The sequence below is a fragment of the Poecile atricapillus genome, chromosome 35 (assembly GCF_030490865.1).
Source record: "Poecile atricapillus isolate bPoeAtr1 chromosome 35, bPoeAtr1.hap1, whole genome shotgun sequence".
Taxonomy (NCBI): Eukaryota; Metazoa; Chordata; class Aves; order Passeriformes; family Paridae; genus Poecile; species Poecile atricapillus.
In genome coordinates, this window is record NC_081283.1 from 1,202,263 (window position 1) to 1,224,891 (window position 22,629).

The following is a 22,629-nucleotide window of genomic DNA, read 5'->3' on the forward strand; positions in this document are numbered from 1 at the left end:
GGGCCGCAGCACCTGCTTCCCTTCCCGCGCCTCCTCCCGCGGCCCCGTTAAAGCTCCCGCGGGGCAGCGCCTCGGCCCCACCGCGGACACCGCGCTCCAGGATGATGCTGCAGCTCGTGCTCCTCGCCGCGCTCGCCCTGTGCGGTGAGTCCCGCCCGGAGCCTTCGGCCTCGGCGCCTCCTCAAACAGGCCCCGAGCCACCCCCAACCCCCCGCTGGGGACTCACTGTCCCTCTGTCCCTCTGTCCCTCTGTCCCCAGGGCGCTGCTCCGAGCTGGACGCCGAGAACATGCAGCGGGTGGTCGGAGGGACCGAGGCGCGCTCGCACGCCTGGCCCTACCAGGTGGGTCCTGCCGCCGTCCCACGGCCGCTGCCGGGGCTCCCCTGGCTCCGGGAGCCTGCGCTGAGCCCCGCGCCGTGTCTCGCCCCCTCCCCAGATCTCCCTCCAGTATTACTCCGGGGGCGGCTGGCACCACACCTGCGGGGGCTCCCTCATCCAGAGGAACTGGGTGATGACCGCCGCCCACTGCGTGAACAAGTGAGCAGGGCGGGGACCCCTCCTTCCTCTCGGCGAAGCTCCTTTCCCCCAGATGCCTTCCCAAGGAGAAATTCTGCCTGCCCCAAGCCCCAGAGCAGCCGTCCTTGGGGGGCTTTTGGGGCTCCTCTGGCAGGGGCTCCATGGGGCTTCTGTGGGAGCATCGTCTCCCTGCTCTGACCCTCCCGGCTCCACGCTCCGAATGCCCGCGATTCGGGGCTGATGGAGCTTTTCGCACCTTGCCGGCAGTAACATGAACTACCGCATTGTGGCCGGCGAGCACAACCTCAACAGGAACGAGGGCAGCGAGCAGATCTTCAGCGTCAGCAAGATCATCGTGCACCCCTACTGGAACCCCAACAACGTGGCCGGAGGGTAACGGCGGCGGGAGGGAGAGCTGGGGGGAGCCCGGCCGGGATTTGGGGGAGGGCTCCTTGTAACATCCTCGCCCTCCCCGCGGCAGCTACGACATCGCCCTGTTCCGCCTGAGCGGCTACGCCACCCTGAACAACGCCGTGCAGCTGGCCGTGCTGCCCCGGGAGGGCACCATCCTGCCCGACGGCTACCCCTGCTACATCACGGGCTGGGGCCTGACCCGCAGTGAGTGACGGGCTCCCCCCGCCCCAAAGTGCCCCGAGGCCGGGCTCCGCCGGCAGCCGCGGGAGGAGCTCTCGGAGCCCTTGGAGGCTTCGCTCGGGGCTCTCTGCGGGTGCCCAGCGCCGGGCCGGGGCCGTGCCGAGCTTTGGGGGGACGGGCGGACGGGCGGACGGGCGGACGGGGCCAGAGGGGCTCGGCGCGGGGCCGGGCTCTGCTTTGACCGGCGCCGGGTCCGTGCAGGCAACGGGCAGCTGTCCAGCGTCCTGCTCCAGGCCTACCTGCCCGTCGTGGACTACCAGACCTGCTCCAGCCCGTCCTACTGGGGCTCCACCGTCAAGAACACCATGGTGTGCGCCGGCGGGGACGGCGTGCGCTCCGGCTGCCAGGTCCGGCCGCGGCCCCCGCGCTGCCCCCGCCACCCCCGGCGCCCCCCGCAGCCCCGGCTCACGCCGCTCCTCGCTCCGCAGGGCGATTCCGGCGGTCCCCTGCACTGCGCCGTCAACGGGCAGTACCAGGTGCACGGCGTCACCAGCTTCGTGTCCAGCCAGGGCTGCAACGTCCTCCGCAAACCCACCGTGTTCACCCGCGTCTCCGCCTACATCTCCTGGATCAACAGCGTAAGGCGGCCGGGCCGGGCCGGGCCGGGCCGGGGCTCGGCCCCAGCGCTCTCGGGGCACCGCTGCACTGGCCCCGGCCCCGGCCCTTCAGCCCGGCCCTTTCTCCCTTCCAGGTGATCGCGCAGAACTGAGCGGAGCGGGACAAGCGCTCGCTGCCCCTCGCCCATGGACATCCCCTGACTCCCCCCGGCCGCGCTCCGGGCTTCTCGCACCCGGGCCGGCCCCAATAAAATCTCTCCTCCCGTCTCCGTGCCTCCGTGCTGCCTTGTCCCGCGCCCGCCGATCCTTCCTCCTCCGGCCCGACATCCTCCTCCCCTCCCAGCTCCCGCACCGGCCCTTCCCCGTGTCCTCCTCACTCCTCCTCACTCCTCGCGGAAGAGCCCTGGCGAGCAGGAGCCGGCTCCGAGCTGGCGGGGCAGCCCGAACATCTGTGGGATGCTGGAAAAGGGGCAACGCTGCAAATCCCCTTCTTGGGCAGCAAGGCACATCCTTGGCAATACAGGGGAGGGGCGGTGGGGAAGCACAGAGAGGATTTGGGGCGATCCCATCAGGACTTTCCCTGCCATTTGCTCCATTTCTCTTCCCAAACTGACCTCCTTGGCTGTGAGACATGTGGGACTCGGGGACTGCCACCTCCTTGTCCCTCAGCTGCATCCTGGGCCTGTGCCACAGCCTCCCAGCCTAGGGACAAACCACCAGCACCAACGTGCCCCAAACACCCAGGTTTACACCCAAAATAGACACTGCTGGATGGATCCAGTGCCCGCTGGGGCTTTCTCTCCCCCCTCGGTCGTGTCCTGCTGAACAAAACACCCGAGCACAGCAAGGTGGCTCTCCCAGCCCCGCGGTGGCAACGGGAGCGGGGGCTGTGCCAGACACTGCTCAAGGCCCTCGAGGGCTGTGTCCAGTTCTGCCCCTCCCAAGAAGGAAAACACGGAGGGGCTGGACCGTGTCCAGAGAAGGGAACAGAGCTGGAGCAGCTGAGGGAGCTGGGGAGGCTCAGCCTGGAGAGAAGGAGGCTCGGGGGGGACCTTCTGGCTCTGCACAACTCCCTGACAGGAGGGGACAGCCGCGGGGGTGGGGAGAGGTGCGGGGGGAGGTCGTGCTCTGCTCCCAGGGAACAGGGACAGGAGGAGAGGGAAGAGTCTCAGGCTGTGCCAGGGGAGGGTCAGGTAAGGAGGGATTTTCCCATGGGAAGGGTGGTCAGGCATGGAAGGGGCTGCCCAGGGACATGGTGGAGTCCCTTTCCATGAAGGTGTCCAAGGAAGGACTGGATGTGGCACTCAGTGCTCTGGGCTGGTGACAAGGCGGGGATTGTGCACAGCTCGGACTCGATGGTCTGGGAGGGCTTTTCCCACCACAGGAGTCCTGGGATTCTGTGCTTGGTGTGTCAAGGAGTGCAGCTGGTGCAGTAGCTCAGTTTGTGGCAGAGATGAAGGTTGAGTTCAGGGGGGTACAAGAGGCCATGAACTGATCACCCTTTGCTGACCCTTTGGAGAGCAGCGGCACAGCCACATGGGGGACACTGGGAGAGATGGCAGGAGCCAAAGATTTGGGTGGAAGAATGAAACTTGCACTCTTGGACTGTGAGGGGATCAACCTGAGGGGTTCCCTTGTTGGGGCTCCTCCTCAAAGGCGGCAGCTTGGGCTGTACCTGTCACTGCATTGGGAATTGATGGCTCTGTGGAACAGAACATCTGGGACTGCTGTGGGAAACCAGGGCTGGAACCGCTGAGGAAACAGGGTCTGATTGTAGGAGGGGTGTGTGGGGAGTCCAGGGGGGCTCGTTGGATCACTGGAGCCTCTACTGTGAGGGGCTCTACTCTAAGGGGCTCCGGTCCCTGCTGCAAAAGTCTCTTGAGATGGGAGTGTGATGGCCAGAGAACCTTGGGAATGGTCAGACTGGGAAGATTCCTTAACGAGGGCACCAGGCCTGGCATTGTGGCTGGTCAAGGGAGGGGATTGTGACGATCTCCTGATGTCCAACCTGACCCTGCCCTGGCACAGCCTGAGACTCTTCCCTCTCCTCCTGTCCCTGTTCCCTGGGAGCAGAGCACGACCTCCCCCCGCACCCCTCCCCACCCCCGCGGCTGTCCCCTCCTGTCAGGGAGTTGTGCAGAGCCAGAAGGTCCCCCCCGAGCCTCCTTCTCTCCAGGCTGAGCCTCCCCAGCTCCCTCAGCTGCTCCAGCTCTGTTCCCTTCTCTGGACACGGTCCAGCCCCTCCGTGTTTTCCTTCTTGGGAGGGGCAGAACTGGACACAGCCCTCGAGGGCCTTGAGCAGTGTCTGGCACAGCCCCCGCTCCCGTTGCCACCGCGGGGCTGGGAGAGCCACCTTGCTGTGCTCGGGTGTTTTGTTCAGCAGGACACGACCGAGGGGGGAGAGAAAGCCCCAGCGGGCACTGGATCCATCCAGCAGTGTCTATTTTGGGTGTAAACCTGGGTGTTTGGGGCACGTTGGTGCTGGTGGTTTGTCCCTAGGCTGGGAGGCTGTGGCACAGGCCCAGGATGCAGCTGAGGGACAAGGAGGTGGCAGTCCCCGAGTCCCACATGTCTCACAGCCAAGGAGGTCAGTTTGGGAAGAGAAATGGAGCAAATGGCAGGGAAAGTCCTGATGGGATCGCCCCAAATCCTCTCTGTGCTTCCCCACCGCCCCTCCCCTGTATTGCCAAGGATGTGCCTTGCTGCCCAAGAAGGGGATTTGCAGCGTTGCCCCTTTTCCAGCATCCCACAGATGTTCGGGCTGCCCCTCCAGCTCGGAGCCGGCTCCTGCTCGCCAGGGCTCTTCCGCGAGGAGTGAGGAGGAGTGAGGAGGACACGGGGAAGGGCCGGTGCGGGAGCTGGGAGGGGAGGAGGATGTCGGGCCGGAGGAGGAAGGATCGGCGGGCGCGGGACAAGGCAGCACGGAGGCACGGAGACGGGAGGAGAGATTTTATTGGGGCCGGCCCGGGTGCGAGAAGCCCGGAGCGCGGCCGGGGGGAGTCAGGGGATGTCCATGGGCGAGGGGCAGCGAGCGCTTGTCCCGCTCCGCTCAGTTCTGCGCGATCACCTGGAAGGGAGAAAGGGCCGGGCTGAAGGGCCGGGGCCGGGGCCAGTGCAGCGGTGCCCCGAGAGCGCTGGGGCCGAGCCCCGGCCCGGCCCGGCCCGGCCCGGCCGCCTTACGCTGTTGATCCAGGAGATGTAGGCGGAGACGCGGGTGAACACGGTGGGTTTGCGGAGGACGTTGCAGCCCTGGCTGGACACGAAGCTGGTGACGCCGTGCACCTGGTACTGCCCGTTGACGGCGCAGTGCAGGGGACCGCCGGAATCGCCCTGCGGAGCGAGGAGCGGCGTGAGCCGGGGCTGCGGGGGGCGCCGGGGGTGGCGGGGGCAGCGCGGGGGCCGCGGCCGGACCTGGCAGCCGGAGCGCACGCCGTCCCCGCCGGCGCACACCATGGTGTTCTTGACGGTGGAGCCCCAGTAGGACGGGCTGGAGCAGGTCTGGTAGTCCACGACGGGCAGGTAGGCCTGGAGCAGGACGCTGGACAGCTGCCCGTTGCCTGCACGGACCCGGCGCCGGTCAAAGCAGAGCCCGGCCCCGCGCCGAGTCCCTCTGGCCCCGTCCGCCCGTCCGCCCGTCCGTCCGTCCGCCCGTCCGCCCGTCCCCCCAAAGCTCGGCACGGCCCCGGCCCGGCGCTGGGCACCCGCAGAGAGCCCCGAGCGAAGCCTCCAAGGGCTCCGAGAGCTCCTCCCGCGGCTGCCGGCGGAGCCCGGCCTCGGGGCACTTTGGGGCGGGGGGAGCCCGTCACTCACTGCGGGTCAGGCCCCAGCCCGTGATGTAGCAGGGGTAGCCGTCGGGCAGGATGGTGCCCTCCCGGGGCAGCACGGCCAGCTGCACGGCGTTGTTCAGGGTGGCGTAGCCGCTCAGGCGGAACAGGGCGATGTCGTAGCTGCCGCGGGGAGGGCGAGGATGTTACAAGGAGCCCTCCCCCAAATCCCGGCCGGGCTCCCCCCAGCTCTCCCTCCCGCCGCCGTTACCCTCCGGCCACGTTGTTGGGGTTCCAGTAGGGGTGCACGATGATCTTGCTGACGCTGAAGATCTGCTCGCTGCCCTCGTTCCTGTTGAGGTTGTGCTCGCCGGCCACAATGCGGTAGTTCATGTTACTGCCGGCAAGGTGCGAAAAGCTCCATCAGCCCCGAATCGCGGGCATTCGGAGCGTGGAGCCGGGAGGGTCAGAGCAGGGAGACGATGCTCCCACAGAAGCCCCATGGAGCCCCTGCCAGAGGAGCCCCAAAAGCCCCCCAAGGACGGCTGCTCTGGGGCTTGGGGCAGGCAGAATTTCTCCTTGGGAAGGCATCTGGGGGAAAGGAGCTTCGCCGAGAGGAAGGAGGGGTCCCCGCCCTGCTCACTTGTTCACGCAGTGGGCGGCGGTCATCACCCAGTTCCTCTGGATGAGGGAGCCCCCGCAGGTGTGGTGCCAGCCGCCCCCGGAGTAATACTGGAGGGAGATCTGGGGAGGGGGCGAGACACGGCGCGGGGCTCAGCGCAGGCTCCCGGAGCCAGGGGAGCCCCGGCAGCGGCCGTGGGACGGCGGCAGGACCCACCTGGTAGGGCCAGGCGTGCGAGCGCGCCTCGGTCCCTCCGACCACCCGCTGCATGTTCTCGGCGTCCAGCTCGGAGCAGCGCCCTGGGGACAGAGGGACAGAGGGACAGAGGGACAGTGAGTCCCCAGCGGGGGGTTGGGGGTGGCTCGGGGCCTGTTTGAGGAGGCGCCGAGGCCGAAGGCTCCGGGCGGGACTCACCGCACAGGGCGAGCGCGGCGAGGAGCACGAGCTGCAGCATCATCCTGGAGCGCGGTGTCCGCGGTGGGACCGAGGCGCTGCCCCGCGGGAGCTTTAACGGGGCCGCGGGAGGAGGCGCGGGAAGGGAAGCAGGTGCTGCGGCCCCGGCCAGCGGCCTTGGCCCCTCTGCCCGAGCACACACAGCGCCGAGGCCGGGGCAGCCCAGGGACACCCCGAGCGTCCCTCGGCTCCGGATCGCAGGGAGACGCTGCCCTGCTGCGCCGGCACCTCCTGTTCCCGAGTTCCAGAGCGGTGGCACGAGTCTCGAGAAGGCCTTGGCTGCAGCTCTCCGTGGCCTTGATTTGGGGGTGGCTCCAAGAGCTCGATCCAGCACCTGAACGGAGCCGCGTGGGCGCTGGGATGGGGAAATCGAGGCACAAACAGGGCACGACCTTCACCCCCTGCCCAAGCCCCCAGCACAGGCAGCGCTGGAGCAGGGCCGGGGCTCGGCCTCCCCGGGACCTGAGCTTGGGGCAAAATGAAGCAGCAGCAGCATGGTTTGAAACAAAGCCTGGAGTTCTGGCCAAAGCTCTGTCCCTTTTTTACCCCCTGAACTCCACCCTGAGGCTGTTTTTGGGGGGAACCCCGGCTCTCGAGGCACAGGCACTGGCAAACAGCTTTTGGGCCCACGGGGGTCATGGGGTCACCCAGGGCAACAAAATTGAAGGCAATAAAAAGCACCTGCTGCAGTTCTGCCCTTATCTCCAAGGAAAACATGAGACTTGACAGGAACACAATCTCCAAATAACGCCATGCTCGTTCTGTCAGCACCAAGGGCACGGGGTGAGGGACAGCAGCAACGGCTCCGCCCTACACGGGGACACCTCAATCCAAAACTGATCCCCCAGTTGTGGCACTAAGAGCTGTCAACTTATTTCAGGGCTACAACAGTGGGATTTGCAGATTAATGAGATTTTTGGGATTGTCCTGTGCAGTGCCAAGAGCTGGACACACTACTTGTATCCTATCCAACTTTCCAGAATTCTGATGTTCAGATATTCCAGAATTCTTTTTTCCAGTGGGTCCCTTCCAACTCAGGATACCCATGATATTCCATGAGTTTGGACATCAGAGAGCACTTGGACAACACTCCTGGATTTTGGGACTCTTTGCAGTTGTCCTTTGCAGAACCGGTGATTTTTATCATCCTTGCGAGTCCCTTCCACCTCCAGTTACTCTGTGATCCGAGAGGTCAGGGGCCTTTTTGACAAGTCTTGAACATTGGGATATTGTCATCAGTGGACGTTTGGGATTGTCCTGTGCAGGCCCAGGAGCTGCCTTGATGATCCCTGTGGGTCCCTCCCAGCGCTGGATCCCCCATGTTCCCCCAGCCCTGTGGCCCGGCCCTGTTCCGGGTGCCGGGGAGGTTCTGGGGGTTCTGGGGGATCCGGGGTGCGCAGCGGATGCTGCCTGGCCTCGCCTCCAACTTCCTCCATCAAAACCCTCCAACGGCAGCTCCGCGGGCGGGGCCGGGGCCATGGCCGAGGGCAGGAGCGGCAGCGCCGGGCTCTTCGCCAGGCAGGTCCAGAAGCGCTTCAGCCGCGCCCAGGAGAAGGTACGGAGGTGCCACCCGCTCCCAAATCCCAGCTTTGATTGGATTTGTCCTTCTTTCCACCACAGTGCTCCCGGGGTGGCCCAAACGGCACAGCTCAGCACCTTTGGGTGCTCATGGGGTGGGAATTTGGGGGTTTCTGTGTTGGTGTCATTGTTGCTCCAAGGCCTTTGAGGATGGCATCCTCAAAGCTCCTAAGATACTTTGGCTTCTCCAATGGTGGGGGTTTTTCCACCCAAAACACCTCGCAGAGGTTATGGGGGGCTGAAGGGGTGGTGGCACAGGGTCCCTGGGCTGGCTGGCACTGAGGGTCCCCAGCAGGACCCAGCGAGGCCAGTGGTCCCAGGAATGTTGGTGAGGTCGGCACCGGCCCCACAGGAAGCGAGGGGGAAGGGCTGCGGAAGCAGCACGAGCAGGGCAATTCGCAGCTGCTTTGGGGCATTTTGGGGGGGCTCTTTCCTTTCCTCTCCCCAAAAAAGCAGCCGTGACTCCTCTTTTGGGGGGTAACACAAAGACCCCCTTCAAACCCTCACACTCCAGGGTTTCCTGGCCAGTGCTTGGTGCTAATTTTGGTCTTCCCACGGCTCAATCATCCAGGCCAGGCTCCAGCTGCTTCCTGCACACAGCAAATCTCCCTCCCAGCCAGGCCCAGCCTCTTCCTGGATATCCCAAATCTCCCTCTGACCCAGCCCCAGCCTCTTCCTGGACACTCTAAAGCTCCCTGTTCCCAGCCCTGGCCTCTTCCTGTGGGGGGCCAAGCTCTTTGTGGAGACCCCAAAAGTCCCTCCTGCCTGGCCCCAGCCTCTTCCTGGACACCCTGAATTTCCCCCCATCTGGCTTCAGTCATTTTCCAGAGGGTCACCCTCTTTCTGGGCACCCCAAAACTCCTTCTTGCCTGGCCCCAGCCTCTTCCCAGGGGAGCTCAATCTCTTCCTGGACTGCCTCAGTCCGAACCCAGCCCAGGAGGCTCAGCCTGGACATCCCAAATCTCCCCAACCTGGCCCAGCCTCTCTCTGCTCTCCTTCAGCCTCAGACCTTCCTCATCCTCTTCCTGGTGTTCCCTGTGCACAGTCAGGGCTCGGGGTGTTTTGGGGTGCACAGAACTGCACCCACAGTGTTTAGGGTGGGAGGTGGGCTAGCACCCAAAAATTCATCATTCTCCTGAAAATAATAAAAGCACTGGGGGATGCAGTGAAATTTTGTATTTCCACATAAATCCTGCCCTGCTGGATCCTCGGCAGCCCCTCAGGGGGGTTTTGGGGGGGCCCCGGTGACCTCGGGGTGACCTCGGGGTGTGGGAGGGGCTCTTCCCCTCTCTCTCTCCATCACAGGTTCTGCAAAAATTGGGCAAAACGGTGGAAACCAAAGACGAGCAGTTCGAGCAGAGCGCCTACAACTTCCAGCTGCAGCAGGTGACGGGGGGCAGTGGGGACATTGGGGACACCCCGAGCCAGCCCTGGGGGTCCCGGGGACAGCCCTGACCCCCCCTCACCGCTGTGCTTTGCAGAACGAAGGGCACAAACTCTACAAGGACCTCAAGGGGTTCGTGGGAGCCGTGAAAGGTGCGGAACTGACACGGAACATCCCAGGGAAACTCGGGAACAGGGAGGGACTCGGGGCAGAGCCAGGATAATAAATGAGGAATAGCAGAGGAAATAAATCGTGCTTATAATAAATAGATTAGTAATAAAAAAATCAGTATTAAATCAAAAGAAAGAATAAATAAAAATAAATATTGAGAATAAGTAGATTGTAAGCTACAAATGGATAATAAAGACAAAATAGATAATAGAAATACTCTTTGTGGGATAATAGATATATACGAGATATATATAATATATATTACATATATGACATGTAATGTATATTATCTCATATATATCATATATATATAATGTATAATATCTCATTATGTTTTAAATAAATATGGGATAATAAGGGGATAAAAATAATAGAGAGATAATGAAGAGATAAAAATAATATATATAAAAAATATATTAAAGATAAAATAATAAAAATACTGAATGTGGGATAATAGATAATAAATATATATGGGATATATATTATATATGGGATATTAAATAGAAAAACAGATAATAGATATGTTATCTATTGGATATATATACTATATACAGGATAATAGAGACAGTAAATAATTTAAAATAACACACCTGGGCTAATAAACAACAACAGACAACAGTGAATAAATGAATAATGATAAATGGGAGGGGATAATGAGGGTACCTGTGCCCCACAGTGATGCACGAGAGCTCCCGCAAAGTGGCCGAGACGCTGCAGGAGATTTACAGCCACGAGTGGGACGGGCACGAGGAGCTCCGAGCTATCGCTGACGTGAGCCCTGGGTGTCCCCAAGGGTCCCCTTGAAGCCCGGGGGGGTTGGAGGGTCCCGGGTGTCACCCCTGTCCTTGTCCCCCCCAGAGCAATGACCTCCTGTGGGATGACTACGAGGCGAAGTTGGCTGACCAAGCCCTGCGGCTGATGGAGAATTACCTGGCTCAGTTCGGGGACTTTAAGGTGTTTCACTGTGCGGTCGGGTGGGGCTGGGGACCGGGGGGAACACGGGGGGTCCTGGCTCACCTGTCCCCCCCAGGAGCGCATCGCCAAGCGGGGCCGAAAGCTCGTGGACTACGACAGTGCCCGGCATCACCTGGAGGCTCTGCAAAGCGCCAAGAAAAAGGACGAGGCCAAAATTGCCAAGGTTGGGACTCCCCGGGAGACCCCGGCACAGCGGCCACGTGGGGACCCCCGGCCATGGGAACAAAGCCACGGCCCCCCCGTGTCCCTCCCCGCAGGCTGAGGACGAGTTCAATAAAGCCCAGGCAGTGTTTGAGGACCTGAACAGGGACCTGAGGGAGGAGCTGCCAGTCCTGTATGGCAGGTACGGCGCTGTCACGGGCTGGGGACACCGCAGGGCCTCGGGGACATTCAGGGGCTGGGGGGACACTGCAGGGATTTGGGGATATCGTGGGACTGGAGGTCACTCTGGGGGGTGTCAGGCTGGGGATGTCCTGGGGCTGGGGGACATTGGGAGGGCTTGGGGACATCATGGACCAGGGGGTTGGGGGACATTGTGGGGCCGGGGGACACGGGCTGGGCGTGAGTGCCAGCGGGTGGGTGAGGTCCCCCCATGGCAGGGGAGAACTTGCGTGGGTCTCTCCTCAAAGCCCACCCTGGGGACACATCGGGGGTTTGGGGGGACATCGGCCACAGGGCCCTGTGGCAGTGGGAGGTGGCAACTCAACAGCACCCATGGGGTGGCCCTGAGGGGGCCATTCCCCTTCCAGCGGGGTCCACGGAGTTGGGGACTCAGCAGGTGGGGTGGGTGGGACATGGCTGAGCACCCCCAGACCCCTCCGGTGTCCCCTCTGTGAGACATCGCGTGTAGCCCCAGATCCCTCCCCTGTCCCCCGCAGCCGCATCGCCTGTTACATCACCGTCTTCCAGAACATCTCCAACCTCCGTGATGTCTTCTACAAGGAGATGAGCAAGGTGGGGAGGGCACCCCAAAACACCTCCCCCTCCCCCCGGCAGCAGGAGGTGCCCTCAGGTGTCCCCAGATGTCCCCAGGTGGCGATGCCGCTGCTGTTCCCCTGCAGAGTCCCTGCTCTTCACTTAATTAGTTCAGAGCAGCCCGAGGGTGTTCGGGGTGTCCCCAGGTGTTGGGGGCCCTGCTGAGCCCCCGGGTGATGGGGAGCACCTGGGGACCCCCTGAAGTGTTTCTGTGTCCCCCCTGCCCAGCTCAACCGGGACCTGTATGAGGTGATGAGCAAACTGGAGAAGCAGCACTCGAGCAAGGTGTTCATCATCAAAGGTGTTCCCAGGTAACACCTCGGGGAGATGAGGGGACAGCCGAGGTTAAGGGGACAATCCGCCCCCCAATTCCCCACAAATGTAATGGAGGCTCCAGTTCCAGAGTCCTGGGGTGGGTGGACATCTGCGAAAGAAGGGCTGAAGGTGCTTTTTGGTGGGCCTGGGGAATTAATCAGGGTCCTGCTGGATGGGGAAGCATCACCTGCGAGCTGGGACAGTGACACCCCAAGGATGCCTGGGGACACGCCAAGCTGAACCCCTCTGTCCTCCCCCAGCAACCGCCGCTCTCTGGTCATCTCCGCGCCCGTGAGCCCCCCGGCCGTGTTCCCCTGCCCGGACAAGGCGCCCGTGCTGGACGCGGAGGTGACACCGGCGTCCCCCGGCGGGGACAGCGCTGCCACCGAGACCAACGGAGACCCGGGGGCTGTTTCCCCCGGGCCCCCCCCGGCTTCGCCCGCCAGCGGGGGCTCCCTGGACACGGCCTCGGTGTCCAGCGAGGAGAGCCCGGAGCCCATCTCCGAGCCCGATTCTGTGTCCCCTGCTCAGGAGACATCGCAGCCGGGGGGTGACAGCGGGGGGCGGGGGGGGCCCGAGGGCATCGCCACCTCCCTGGCGTCACTGATTTTATCCGAGGCCATTGCCCAGGCCACCGGCACCTCGTCGCCAGAGCCGGGAAAAGCCACGGGCACGGCCGGGGACGGCGCTGAGGATCGGGCAGGTCCCGGGGAGCCGCGGGCCCCCAGCGCAGCTCTGCCCTGCCATGTGCTCGGACCCACGGCCGTGGCACCGGAGAGTCCCCGGGAGCCGTGTCAGCTCGGCGGGGACCGGGGACAGCGCGGTGACACCGAGGACAGCGCGGAGGTGACGGATGTCGAGGCAGAGGTGCGCAAAACTCGGCTGGGAAAGTTCTGGGAGACGCCAGGGGTGGGAGAGGGGAACACGCACAGGGGGATCCCTGAATGGGGGGAGGCACCCGGGTGGGATGTGGGGACACGAGACCGAGCCGAGGGACAAACCCAGCCCGTGGGACACCCCCTGCTGCAGGTGGGGCTGGACCTGCCCCTCCCCACGAGGCCGGGCCCGGGAACGCCGGACCCCTCTGGGTCCCCAACCCAGGCGGGTGCAAAGGGCGGGGGGCTCGGTCCCTTTTGGATGGGACTGAACGGGATCACGAGGTGCCGGTGTCACCCCCATGCCTCTCTCCCAGGGCTGTTCCGGGACACCGGAGCACGACACGAGCCAGGACCCTTCAGATGCTGCGGATTCCCCCCAGGATCCCCCCGAGTCCCTCAGCGCCCTGTGATCCCACGGGAAATACGGCGTCTTTCCCAAAGTCATTCCCCAGAATGCATTTCCCAGCCCCCATCCCGTACGAAATAAAGATGGAAAAGGTGGCAAAATCCCCAATCTCCATCTGGGATTGCGGATGGGGTCCGGGGGGAACCCCACCGGCGGATTTGGGGTGGCTGAGGAGTTGGGGGGTGGGGGGAGTTAGGGACTGTCACTCTCCCCCCCCCCCCCCCCCCCGCTCCAACATCCGTGACTCAGGGAAAAGGCATCGAGCCTGTTCCACCAGCTCCCGGAAAATGCACTGTCATGCCGAAAAAAAAACAAGCTACCTCAGTTTTCCCCTCCCGTGATGCAGAATTCCCCCATTCCCACACAAAGCCCCATTCCCAATCTCGGGGGTGATGGATTGGCCCCGTAGCCAGAGAGGGGTTAACGGGGGAGGAATCCTGGGGGTTGATCCTCATTCCGGCCGAACTGGAAAAGTGAGGAATGAAAAGGGCAACGCCTTCACCTGGGCAGCGCCTTCACCTGGAGCCGCACATGGTGCCGGCAGGTAAGAGCTGCAGGAGTGTGACCTGGATCCTGCGATGCCCCCCGAAATTCCCATTCCCTGGGGGGTTTCAGGGGATTCCTACACCAGACACAGGGATTTGGATACGGAGGCACCAGAGCCCTGCAATGAGGGACAGGGTGTGCGGCTGGTCTGGGGTGAAGCCGGAATGTCGGGGCTCGGCCGGGCATTTTCCAGCTGGATTTGGGGTGGAAGGGGAGGGAAAAGGCCGGATCCTGCCTTAGGGAGAGGCTGAAACCAGGAAATCCGGCAGGAAAGCTGAGGGAGAAACAGGGGGAGCAAAGTGCTGATCCCAGGGGATCATCCCAAGGTGACTGAGAAGAAACGAGGGTGAGCAGCAAATCCCCGCCCTCCACCCGCTGGGGCGGGGAGGGGGGGCTGGGAAGGGGCTGCTGAGCACCCCCAAACGAAACCTGTGGGGATGATCCCATCCTCCATCCGCTGGGAGTGGGAATGGAAGTGGGATGGGAATGGGGGGGCTGTGAAGGCACCGCCAAGCACCCCTAAAAAATCCCTGTGGGGATTCTCCTCCCATCCTCCAGGCACCGGGAATGGGGATCAGGATGGGGGGGCTGCATCCCCAGCGCTCCTTGGAGGAGTTTTCAGGACGGGAGCAGCGGTGCAGGGCAGAGTTTCCCTTGGGAACAGCTCTGGAGCCACTGGGCCGGAGCGCAGGAATGAGGAAGATGAGGGTTTTTCACAACCCTGCTTTAAAAACACATGGAAATCCGTCGGGATGCAGTTTGCTGGGAATGATTCACTCCTGCTGCCAGCCCCCCTCTTCCGGGCTGGATCCCAGCCTGGCACTGCCAAAAACCCCGCGGGTTTCTGTGTTGGGAAGCGCCAGTTCCTTCCCACGATCCCGAGGAGGGAGCACTGAGGGGGATCCACAGGGAGCATCCCTGCCCCAGGAGAGAGCACAAGGAGCTCCACTTCCATGACCACGCATGGTTTGATGGAAATCAAACTTTTCCCTCAGATCAAACTCGCTTTAAACCTTTGGTGAGTCCCAGGATTCAATTTCTCAGGTGCTGTGGGTCGCAGGATTCCATTTTTTGGGTGCTGGGGCACAGAACTGGTTCATGTTTCCCACTGCTAATGCCGGATCCTTGCCAAGAAACCCTCCCTAAGGCTCGGACCAGCTCCCGTTCCACCCAGCAGCACCTTTTCCTCTTTTTCTATTAAATCCCAGTCTCTTTTGGGGAAATCAGACGCAGTTTTCGCTCTGAAGCTGCCCGGGAGCAGCAGCTGCTCCATGGGAAGGTCATGGCTGCCTTTGGGAAAGGCCCAGAGCCGGGAGAGCTTCACAGCAACGCTGGGTTTAACGAAGGGCTGGGTTAAAACAAAACTAGATTTAAAGCAAAACTGTTTAAAGAAAAACTTTGTTTAATTCAAAATTGGGTTTAAAGCAAAACCAAGTTTCAAACAAAGCTGGGATTAAAGCAACTCTTTAATTTATGCAAAACTCATTTAATGCAAAACTGTTTAAAGCAAACTGTGTTTGAAGGAAAGCCGTTCTTAAGGCAAAATCAGGTTTAATTCAAAGCTGTGTTTAATGAAAAGCTGGACTTAAAGTGAAGTTGGGTTTAAAGCAAAACCAAGTTTAAAGAAAAGCTGGGTTTAACATAAAGCTGGACTAAATTAAAACTAGGCTTAAAGCAAAATTGTGCTGGAAATAAAATCGGGTTTAATGCAAAGCTGGGTTTAAAGCAAAGCTGGATTTAAGGCAAAATCGGGTTTAAAACAAAGTTGGGATTAATGCAGAGCTTGGTTTCAAACAAAACAGAGCTTAAAATGAAACTATTAAAACAAAGCAGGGTTTAATATGGGACTAGTTTTAAAGCAGAACTGGTCTTACAGCAAAACCAGGTTTAAAGCAAAGCTGGGTTTAAATTAAAACTGGATTAAAGCAGAGCAGATTTTAAGTAAAACTGAATTTAATGAGTGGCTCCTGCCAGTCCGAGCCGGGCATTGCCTGCTCGGGGTCCCCGCCCCTCCCTGTCCCGCTGCGGGGAGGGGAACGTTCGCTTCCCCAGTTCCCGGTTCCAATTCCCGAATTCCCGGCCCCAATTCCCGGGATTTCCCCCCCGGCCCCGATTCCCGGCCCCAATTCCCGGGATTTCCCCCCCGGCCCCAATACCCGGGATTGCCCCCCCGGCCCCGATTCCCGGCCCCAATACCCGGGATTGCCCCCCCGGCCCCAATTCCCGGGATTTCCCCCCCGGCCCCGATTCCCGGCCCCAATTCCCGGGACTTCCCCCCCGGCCCCAATACCCGGGATTGCCCCCCCGGCCCCAATACCCGGGATTGCCCCCCCGGCCCCGATTCCCGGCCCCAATTCCCGGGATTTCCCCCCCGGCCCCGATTCCCAGCCCCAATTCCAAGGATTTCCCCCCCGGCCCCAATTCCCGATTCCCAGCCACGCCCCGCTCCTGCCCCGCGGCCGCGCTCCCGCCGCTCGATTTCCTCTTTTTTTAAAAGCCCCAAACAAATGAGATCTGATTCTCTCCCGGCCGCGCTGAGTCACGGAATCCCCGAGCGCCGGAGCCACCGGCCCCGAGCCCCGGAGCCACGGCCGGGACACTCGGGAGGGTCCCGGGGGTCCCCACCGGGCACAGCCAAGGTGGGTCCGGCAGTTCCACGTCCCGGCTGCGGCATCGACCTCCAGCTCAGGATTTAGGGCATTTTCAAGGACTTTCAGGCACTTTGAAGCTCTCAAAATTTAGGAGCGAATCCAGTCGGGGGCTGGTTCTTCCCTGCCCCGGCTCCGACCCCAGCTCCAGTGGTACCAGTGCGTTACTGGTGCGGCACCACCCCCCTCGCGCGGAGCTTTTCGGGGAGATTTGTGGGAAATCACCACTTTTATCCCTGTTTTTGGCAGTTCCGAAGGAATCCAGAGCCTCACCTGGAAGGAGCCACTGGAAGGAGGGATCTCAGCCCCACCTGAGCACAGGTGATGGGGCTTTGAGTGGGAACTCACCGCTTTTATCGCTATTTTTGGCAGCTCTGAAGGACCCCAAACCTTCACCTGGAAGGAGCCGATGCGATGGAGGGGGATCAGCCCCACCTGAGCTCAGGTGAGCACCTGGAGCCGCTTTTCCGAGCTCTTCCCACGTTTTCCACCTGGCTCAGCCCCTCCCTGACCTCCATCTCTCCCCTGTCCCGAGGAAGACCTGACCACCCCCTACCTGAGGAAGGCTCCCACCCCCCCTGGCCATGAGGGCGCCGACACCGCCGTCATCGCAGGTGAGGCCGCGGCTGCTGCTCCGGCCCGGGGCCGCTGCGGTCGCTCCGGGCTGAGCCCTGGTGCCCTGTGCTTGCCCCGCAGTGGTGATCACCCTGGTGTTCCTCACCTTGCTGACGGTGCTGGTGGTGATCGGGATTTACCTGTACCGGAACCAGGGCTCCTACCGCACCTACGAGCAGCCGGAGCCGGACGCGGCCCCGAGGGAGGAGGCTCCGGCCAAGGAGAAGGAGGAATATTTCATCTAAGGACGCACCTGGGATCCGCATATGTCCCGAAATTCCCTGGAGCTGGGGGTCTACATAAATTTTTTCAGGAGTTAGGATGCTACCGGAATTCCCTGGCATCGGGGATCTGCCCGAGTTTTCTGGAGTTGGGGATCCACCTAAATATCCCGGATTTGGGGAATTTCTTGGAGCTGGGAGATCTTAAGTTGGGAATCTGCCTGAATTCCCTGGAGTTGGGGCTCTACCCGAATTTCCTGGCACTGGGGTTCTGCCTAAATTCCCTGGATTTGAGGATCCATCTAAATTTGAAACCTGCCTAAAGTCCCTGAGATTGAGGTTCTGCCTAAATATCCTGGAGCTGGGATCTGCCTGATTCTCCTGGAGTTTGTGATCTACCTAAATTCCCTGGACCTGGGGTTCTGCCTAAAGTTGAGGATCTACCGGCTGATTTTGCTTGGTTTGTTGCTTTTTTTTTTTTCCTTAATTTATGAAGCTAACCATGGAAGGAATATGTGGGTGCCTGAGGGCAGGAAAAACCCCAAATACCCCCCCAAAAATAATAACCCTGAAAGAGGAAGTTCCCAGCCCAGCAGGGAAAAGGAAAGAAGTGAGGAAACCCCCAGCTAGCAGCAGCCAAAGAGGTTCTCAGAGGCCAAACAGAAATTTGTTACTTCATTTAAATTTTCAAAATAATCTTTATTTTATTTTTGGTTTTTAGTATAAAAACTCCACAAGTTCAGTGCAGCACAGAGTCCGAGAGCCGAGCTGGGGAACAGTCAGGGATGGTCACACACACACACTGGACACGGATTCAGATTAAAATGAAATATTACGATAAAATAGAGTTGAATCTGAGCTCTTTCTTCATCAAATAACAACCAAAAAGAAGAAAAACACCCGATTGAGGATCCCTGAAACGTTCCTCGAAAGCTTGTGGAGTTTGGTTATCAATGCAGGCATGAGTCACTGATAAACACATCGATAAACCCATTCACAACTCATTTCCGAGCACCCCATTCATAAAAATCCACCTACAAACATCCCATTCATAAAACTCATTCATAAAGCCACCAATAAACACCTCATTGATAAACTCATTGATAACCCCCCAAACCGAGCCGATGATCCGAGGGATTTGTGTGCTCACTGACAGTTCCCACACACCCGGGACAGATGGCAACCAGCCTCTCGGATTTAAGGAATTTGGGTGCAAAAACACCAGGTTTGAGTTAAAATCAAGCATTTGCTAATTAAGCATCTGTTAAACCTGGTTCTAGCTGGAACAGGAGAATCCCACGGGAGCTGCAGCAGGGCCCTGGCACCGGTCATGGCTTTAATTAGAGCTGAAGTGCAAACAATCCAAGATTACTCAGAGTGGGTTAAAAAAATCCCAGGACAGAACAGATGTTTCTGGAAGAGAAAGGTGGGAGAGGGTGAGGGGGCACCTCTGGAGTGAGGCAGGGAAGGGCTCAGGTCCTTCCCATTAGTGGGGAAGGAGATTTTTGCCTCTGAGAAGGGAATTTATTTTGTCTCTGGAGAGGAGATTTTGTCTGTTTTCTACCCAAAATCCACCTTTCCCAAAAAGAAGGGAGACCCAGATGGGTCCAGCAGAGGGATGAGGGTGTCGGAAGGGGAACTGCTCCCCAGGGTGTAATTAGGCCATTAATTAATTAGATCTGCATGTAAATGAGGAAGAGGCGGGGCTGAGCTCACCCCTATTTGTGAATGAACCCCCTGGGATCCCCCAATTCACCAAACCCCTCCCCTGTCACCCACTCGTGTCACCTGCAGGGAGGGGACCCTCCCCGGCCTTTGGGGCTCCCCAGGCCCGGTGCAGGTACCTGGGGGGAGGTGCTGATGGGCGGGGGGGCCCCCCAAACCCGGCCCCCCCTCACCAGAGGCTGAAGCCGCCCCCAGCCCCCCCCAGGAAGCCCCCCTTGCGCGGGGGCAGCAGGACAGCGGCTCCGGGCGGGACGGGCACCGCGGGGGCACCCGGGGGGCATCCGGCAGGCGGCGGCTGCAAGACACAAACAGAGGGGACAGGTCACTGTCACGACATGGGGACAGCCGAGGTCACTGTCATGACATGGGGACAGCCGAGGTCACTGTCACAACAGGGGACAGCCAAGGTCACTGTCACAACAGGGGACAGCCGAGGTCACTGTCACGACAGGGGACAGCCAAGGTCACTGTCATGACATGGGGACAGCCAAGGTCACTGTCACGACATGGGGACAGCTGAGGTCACTGTCACGACATGGGGACAGCCGAGGTCACTGTCACGACATGAGGACAGCCAAGGTCACTGTCACGACATGGGGACAGCCGAGGTCACTGTCACGACAGGGGAGAGCCGAGGTCACTGTCACGACATGGGGACAGCCGAGGTCACTGTCAGGACACGGGGACAGCCAAGGTCACTGTCACGACACGGGGACAGCCGAGGTCACTGTCACGACAGGGGACAGCCGAGGTCACTGTCACGACAGGGGACAGCCGAGGTCACTGTCATGACATGGGGACAGCCAAGGTCACCGTCACGACATGGGGACAGCTGAGGTCACCGTCACGACAGGGGAGAGCCGAGGTCACTGTCACGACACGGGGACAGCCGAGGTCACTGTCACAACATGGGGACAGCCGAGGTCACTGTCACGACAGGGGACAGCCGAGGTCACTGTCACAACATGGGGACAGCCGAGGTCACTGTCATGACAGGGGACAGCCAGGGTCAGTGTCGTGACAGGAGGGAGACAAGGTCACTGCCACAGGAGAGGACAGCCAAGCTTGGTGTCACACCTGGGGTGGGCACAAAGCCCCCGTGGGCTCTGGGGACACAGCAGTGTCTGGGGACACGTTGGGTTCTCAGCCCTGACCCACCTCCGAGGCCTGCGGCACCTGGGCCAGGTAGGGGACACCTGTCACCTGTGCTGCCACCTGGGGTCCAGGAAAGCAGGAACCTCTCAGGTTCCAGGGAAGGGGAGCCAAGAGAGTCTGGGGAAGCAGGGACCAGGACCCTCCCCCAGCTCCCAGGAAACGCCAGGCCCAGGTGTGGGGACAGGTGAGGTCAAGTGGCCAAGGCCCCCCTTGCCCTGCCCTCCCCAGCCCAGATTTGGGCAGTACCAGCCACGCCCAGCCTGGCTGTGAACCAGAGCCACCCGCAATCCCCGATCCCACCTGGAAGTGCCCAAGGCCAGGCGGGCTGGGACTCACCTGGGCCTGGGCCAGGTGATCTTCTGGCCCCTCCCCACCCAAATCCCCCTGTTCCGTGGCTCCACCTGCACTCACCGGGATGCTGCTGGTGCCACCTGTCCCCAGCCTGGCTCCGGTGTCAAACCCCCCTTCCAGCAGCACCGTGGATCCCGGTGGATACACCTGTCCCAGTGGGAAATAGGCCACGGGGGTGCCCAGAGCCCCCACGGGCAGCGGCGGGGCCAGGGGCAGGTACAGGGACGCACCTGGGTACGCTGGGGACATGGGGGGGACGCCGGCAGCGCCCACGGGGACGAAGCTGAGACGGTAGAGCTGGAAAAACAGCAAGTCAGCAAAGTCAGACAGGTGTTATCCCACATCCAGGTGTGCATCCAGCACCCAGGGGGACTCAGCCACCTGCAGGAGCAGGGAATCACCTGGAATTCATCCCTGGGCTTTAATGGGGGGTTTGGGGTCACCTGGGCTATGAGAAGGAGGGGTCCCTGTCCAAGGGAAGCAGGTGAGCTCCAGGGCTCTCCCTGGGCTATGGACAGGAGGGGTCCCAGGGGTAAATGCCCCCCTGGACAGGTGTCCCACCTACCTCGGGGTACGCAGCTGCAGGGTCAAGGTAGGGGGGCGGCTGCAGCAGGGGCAGAGTTTGGGGGTACCCGGGGGGGGCCGGGCCGGGGAATGAGGGCTGGCCTGGAAACGGCCCTGGGAGAGAGAAACGAGTCAGGAGAGCCAGGATCGAGGAGTCTGGGGGTTTGGGATTGAGCCCAAAACTGCCCTGCCGGGAAAAGGCACAACTCCCGTGCCCCCCTCAGGGCATCAATCCCCCAATCCCCCCTCATCACTGCCCCGTTCCCCCCTCATCACTGCCCCTGTACCCCCCTCATCACTGCCCCAATCCCCCATCATCACTGCCCCTGTACCCCCCTCATCATCACTGCCCCTGTACCCCCCTCATCATCACTGCCCCTGTACCCCCCTCATCATCACTGCCCCTGTACCCCCCTCATCATCTCTGCCCCGTTCCCCCCATCATCACTGCCCCTGTACCCCCCCCTCATCACTGCCCCTGATCACCCCTCCCCTCATCACTGCCCTTGTACCCCCCATCATCACGGCCCCGTTCCCCTCATCACTGCCCCTGTACCCCATCATCACTGCCCCTGTACCCCCATCATCACTGCCCTTGTACCCCATCATCACTGCCCTTGTACCCCCCATCATCACTGCCCCTGTACCCCCCTCATCATCACTGCCCCTGTACCCCCCTCATCATCACTGCCCCTGTACCCCCCTCATCATCACTGCCCCTGTACCCCCATCATCACTGCCCCCGTTCCCCCCTCATCTCTGCCCCTCCCGCGTCCCCTCCATGGCACCAGCCCGGCCTCAGCGTCCCCACAACGGTGTCACCCCCTCCCTCCCATGGTATCTCCCCCCAAGTCCTCAGACTCCCCCCCCGTGCCCCCTCCCATGGTATCTCCCCCCAAGTCCTCAGACTCCCCCCCCGTGCCCCCTCCCATGGTATCTCCCCCCAAGTCCTCAGACCCCCCCCGGCGCCCCCTCCCATGGTATCTCCCCCACCCCGGTCTCAGCCCCGCCCCCCGGGCCAAAGCGAGGCTGAGCACGCGTCTCCATGACAACCGTGGCCCCGCCCCCCTCGGCCCGTGCGGCCCCGCCCATCCGGCGCCCTCACGCGCCCTTAAAGGCGCCGCGCGCGGCCGGGGCGGCGCTCCCTGATGGGGGCGGGGGCCCCGGTAAAAGGGACCGAGGGGCCCCGCCCCGGCCTTGCCTTTGCCGTTCATGGTGGCGGCGGCTCCCGCTGTCACGGCGGGAGGAGCGGGAGGAGGAGGAGGAGGCGGGGGCGGCCCGTGGGGGAGGGTGAGGGACGGGGCAGGAAGCGGGGCAGGAACCGAACGCCGTGACGTCATCGCGCTAGGGGCGGGGCCGCGCGCTCTTAAAGGGGCCGCGGGAAACGGGGGGAGGGGGGGCTGGAGGGGGGGGGGGTCCCTAAACAGGGATTGGGGGTCCCAAGGGAGGGGTTCCTAAACAGGACTGTGGGTCCCTAAACAGGGGCTGGGGGTCCCTAAACAGGGATTGGGGGTCCCTAAACAGGGATTGGGGGTCCATAAACAGGGGTTGGGGGT

At 61.6% G+C, this 22,629-nt stretch overlaps 5 protein-coding genes across 5 annotated transcripts; 3 read left to right on the plus strand and 2 right to left on the minus strand.

Moving 5' to 3' along the window:
* The first annotated feature begins 101 nt into the window (after positions 1-101).
* On the plus strand, positions 102-1,991 carry CELA1 (chymotrypsin like elastase 1). The gene is made up of 8 exons (XM_058861081.1): positions 102-144; positions 260-342; positions 437-537; positions 784-909; positions 998-1,134; positions 1,372-1,517; positions 1,599-1,748; positions 1,862-1,991. The coding sequence occupies exons 1-8, from the start codon at positions 102-104 to the stop codon at positions 1,877-1,879; spliced, it is 804 nt and encodes a 267-aa protein (XP_058717064.1). The 3' UTR covers positions 1,880-1,991.
* Positions 1,992-4,664: 2,673 nt separating this feature from the next.
* LOC131590780 (chymotrypsin-like elastase family member 1) lies at positions 4,665-6,570 on the minus strand. Its single transcript, XM_058861082.1, has 8 exons — positions 6,528-6,570; positions 6,330-6,412; positions 6,135-6,235; positions 5,763-5,888; positions 5,538-5,674; positions 5,139-5,284; positions 4,908-5,057; positions 4,665-4,794 (listed from the first exon to the last, which is right to left on the minus strand). Exons 1-8 carry the CDS (start codon positions 6,568-6,570, stop codon positions 4,777-4,779), a joined length of 804 nt encoding a protein of 267 aa, XP_058717065.1. The 3' UTR covers positions 4,665-4,776.
* Positions 6,571-7,996: 1,426 nt separating this feature from the next.
* BIN2 (bridging integrator 2) lies at positions 7,997-13,346 on the plus strand. Its single transcript, XM_058861243.1, has 11 exons — positions 7,997-8,121; positions 9,450-9,530; positions 9,626-9,680; positions 10,376-10,470; positions 10,558-10,653; positions 10,730-10,837; positions 10,932-11,017; positions 11,553-11,628; positions 11,878-11,960; positions 12,225-12,831; positions 13,157-13,346. The coding sequence occupies exons 1-11, from the start codon at positions 8,044-8,046 to the stop codon at positions 13,250-13,252; spliced, it is 1,461 nt and encodes a 486-aa protein (XP_058717226.1). The 5' UTR covers positions 7,997-8,043; the 3' UTR covers positions 13,253-13,346.
* A 431-nt stretch (positions 13,347-13,777) lies between these two features.
* On the plus strand, positions 13,778-17,825 carry SMAGP (small cell adhesion glycoprotein). Its single transcript, XM_058861251.1, has 5 exons — positions 13,778-13,792; positions 16,292-16,433; positions 16,815-16,887; positions 16,982-17,056; positions 17,139-17,825. Exons 3-5 carry the CDS (start codon positions 16,857-16,859, stop codon positions 17,300-17,302), a joined length of 270 nt encoding a protein of 89 aa, XP_058717234.1. The 5' UTR covers positions 13,778-13,792; positions 16,292-16,433; positions 16,815-16,856; the 3' UTR covers positions 17,303-17,825.
* Positions 17,826-18,592: 767 nt separating this feature from the next.
* Positions 18,593-22,413, minus strand: DAZAP2 (DAZ associated protein 2). The gene is made up of 5 exons (XM_058861083.1): positions 22,275-22,413; positions 21,075-21,187; positions 20,570-20,806; positions 19,177-19,298; positions 18,593-18,691 (listed from the first exon to the last, which is right to left on the minus strand). Coding segments are annotated over exons 1-5 (612 nt in total). The 3' UTR covers positions 18,593-18,690.
* Positions 22,414-22,629: the final 216 nt, after the last annotated feature.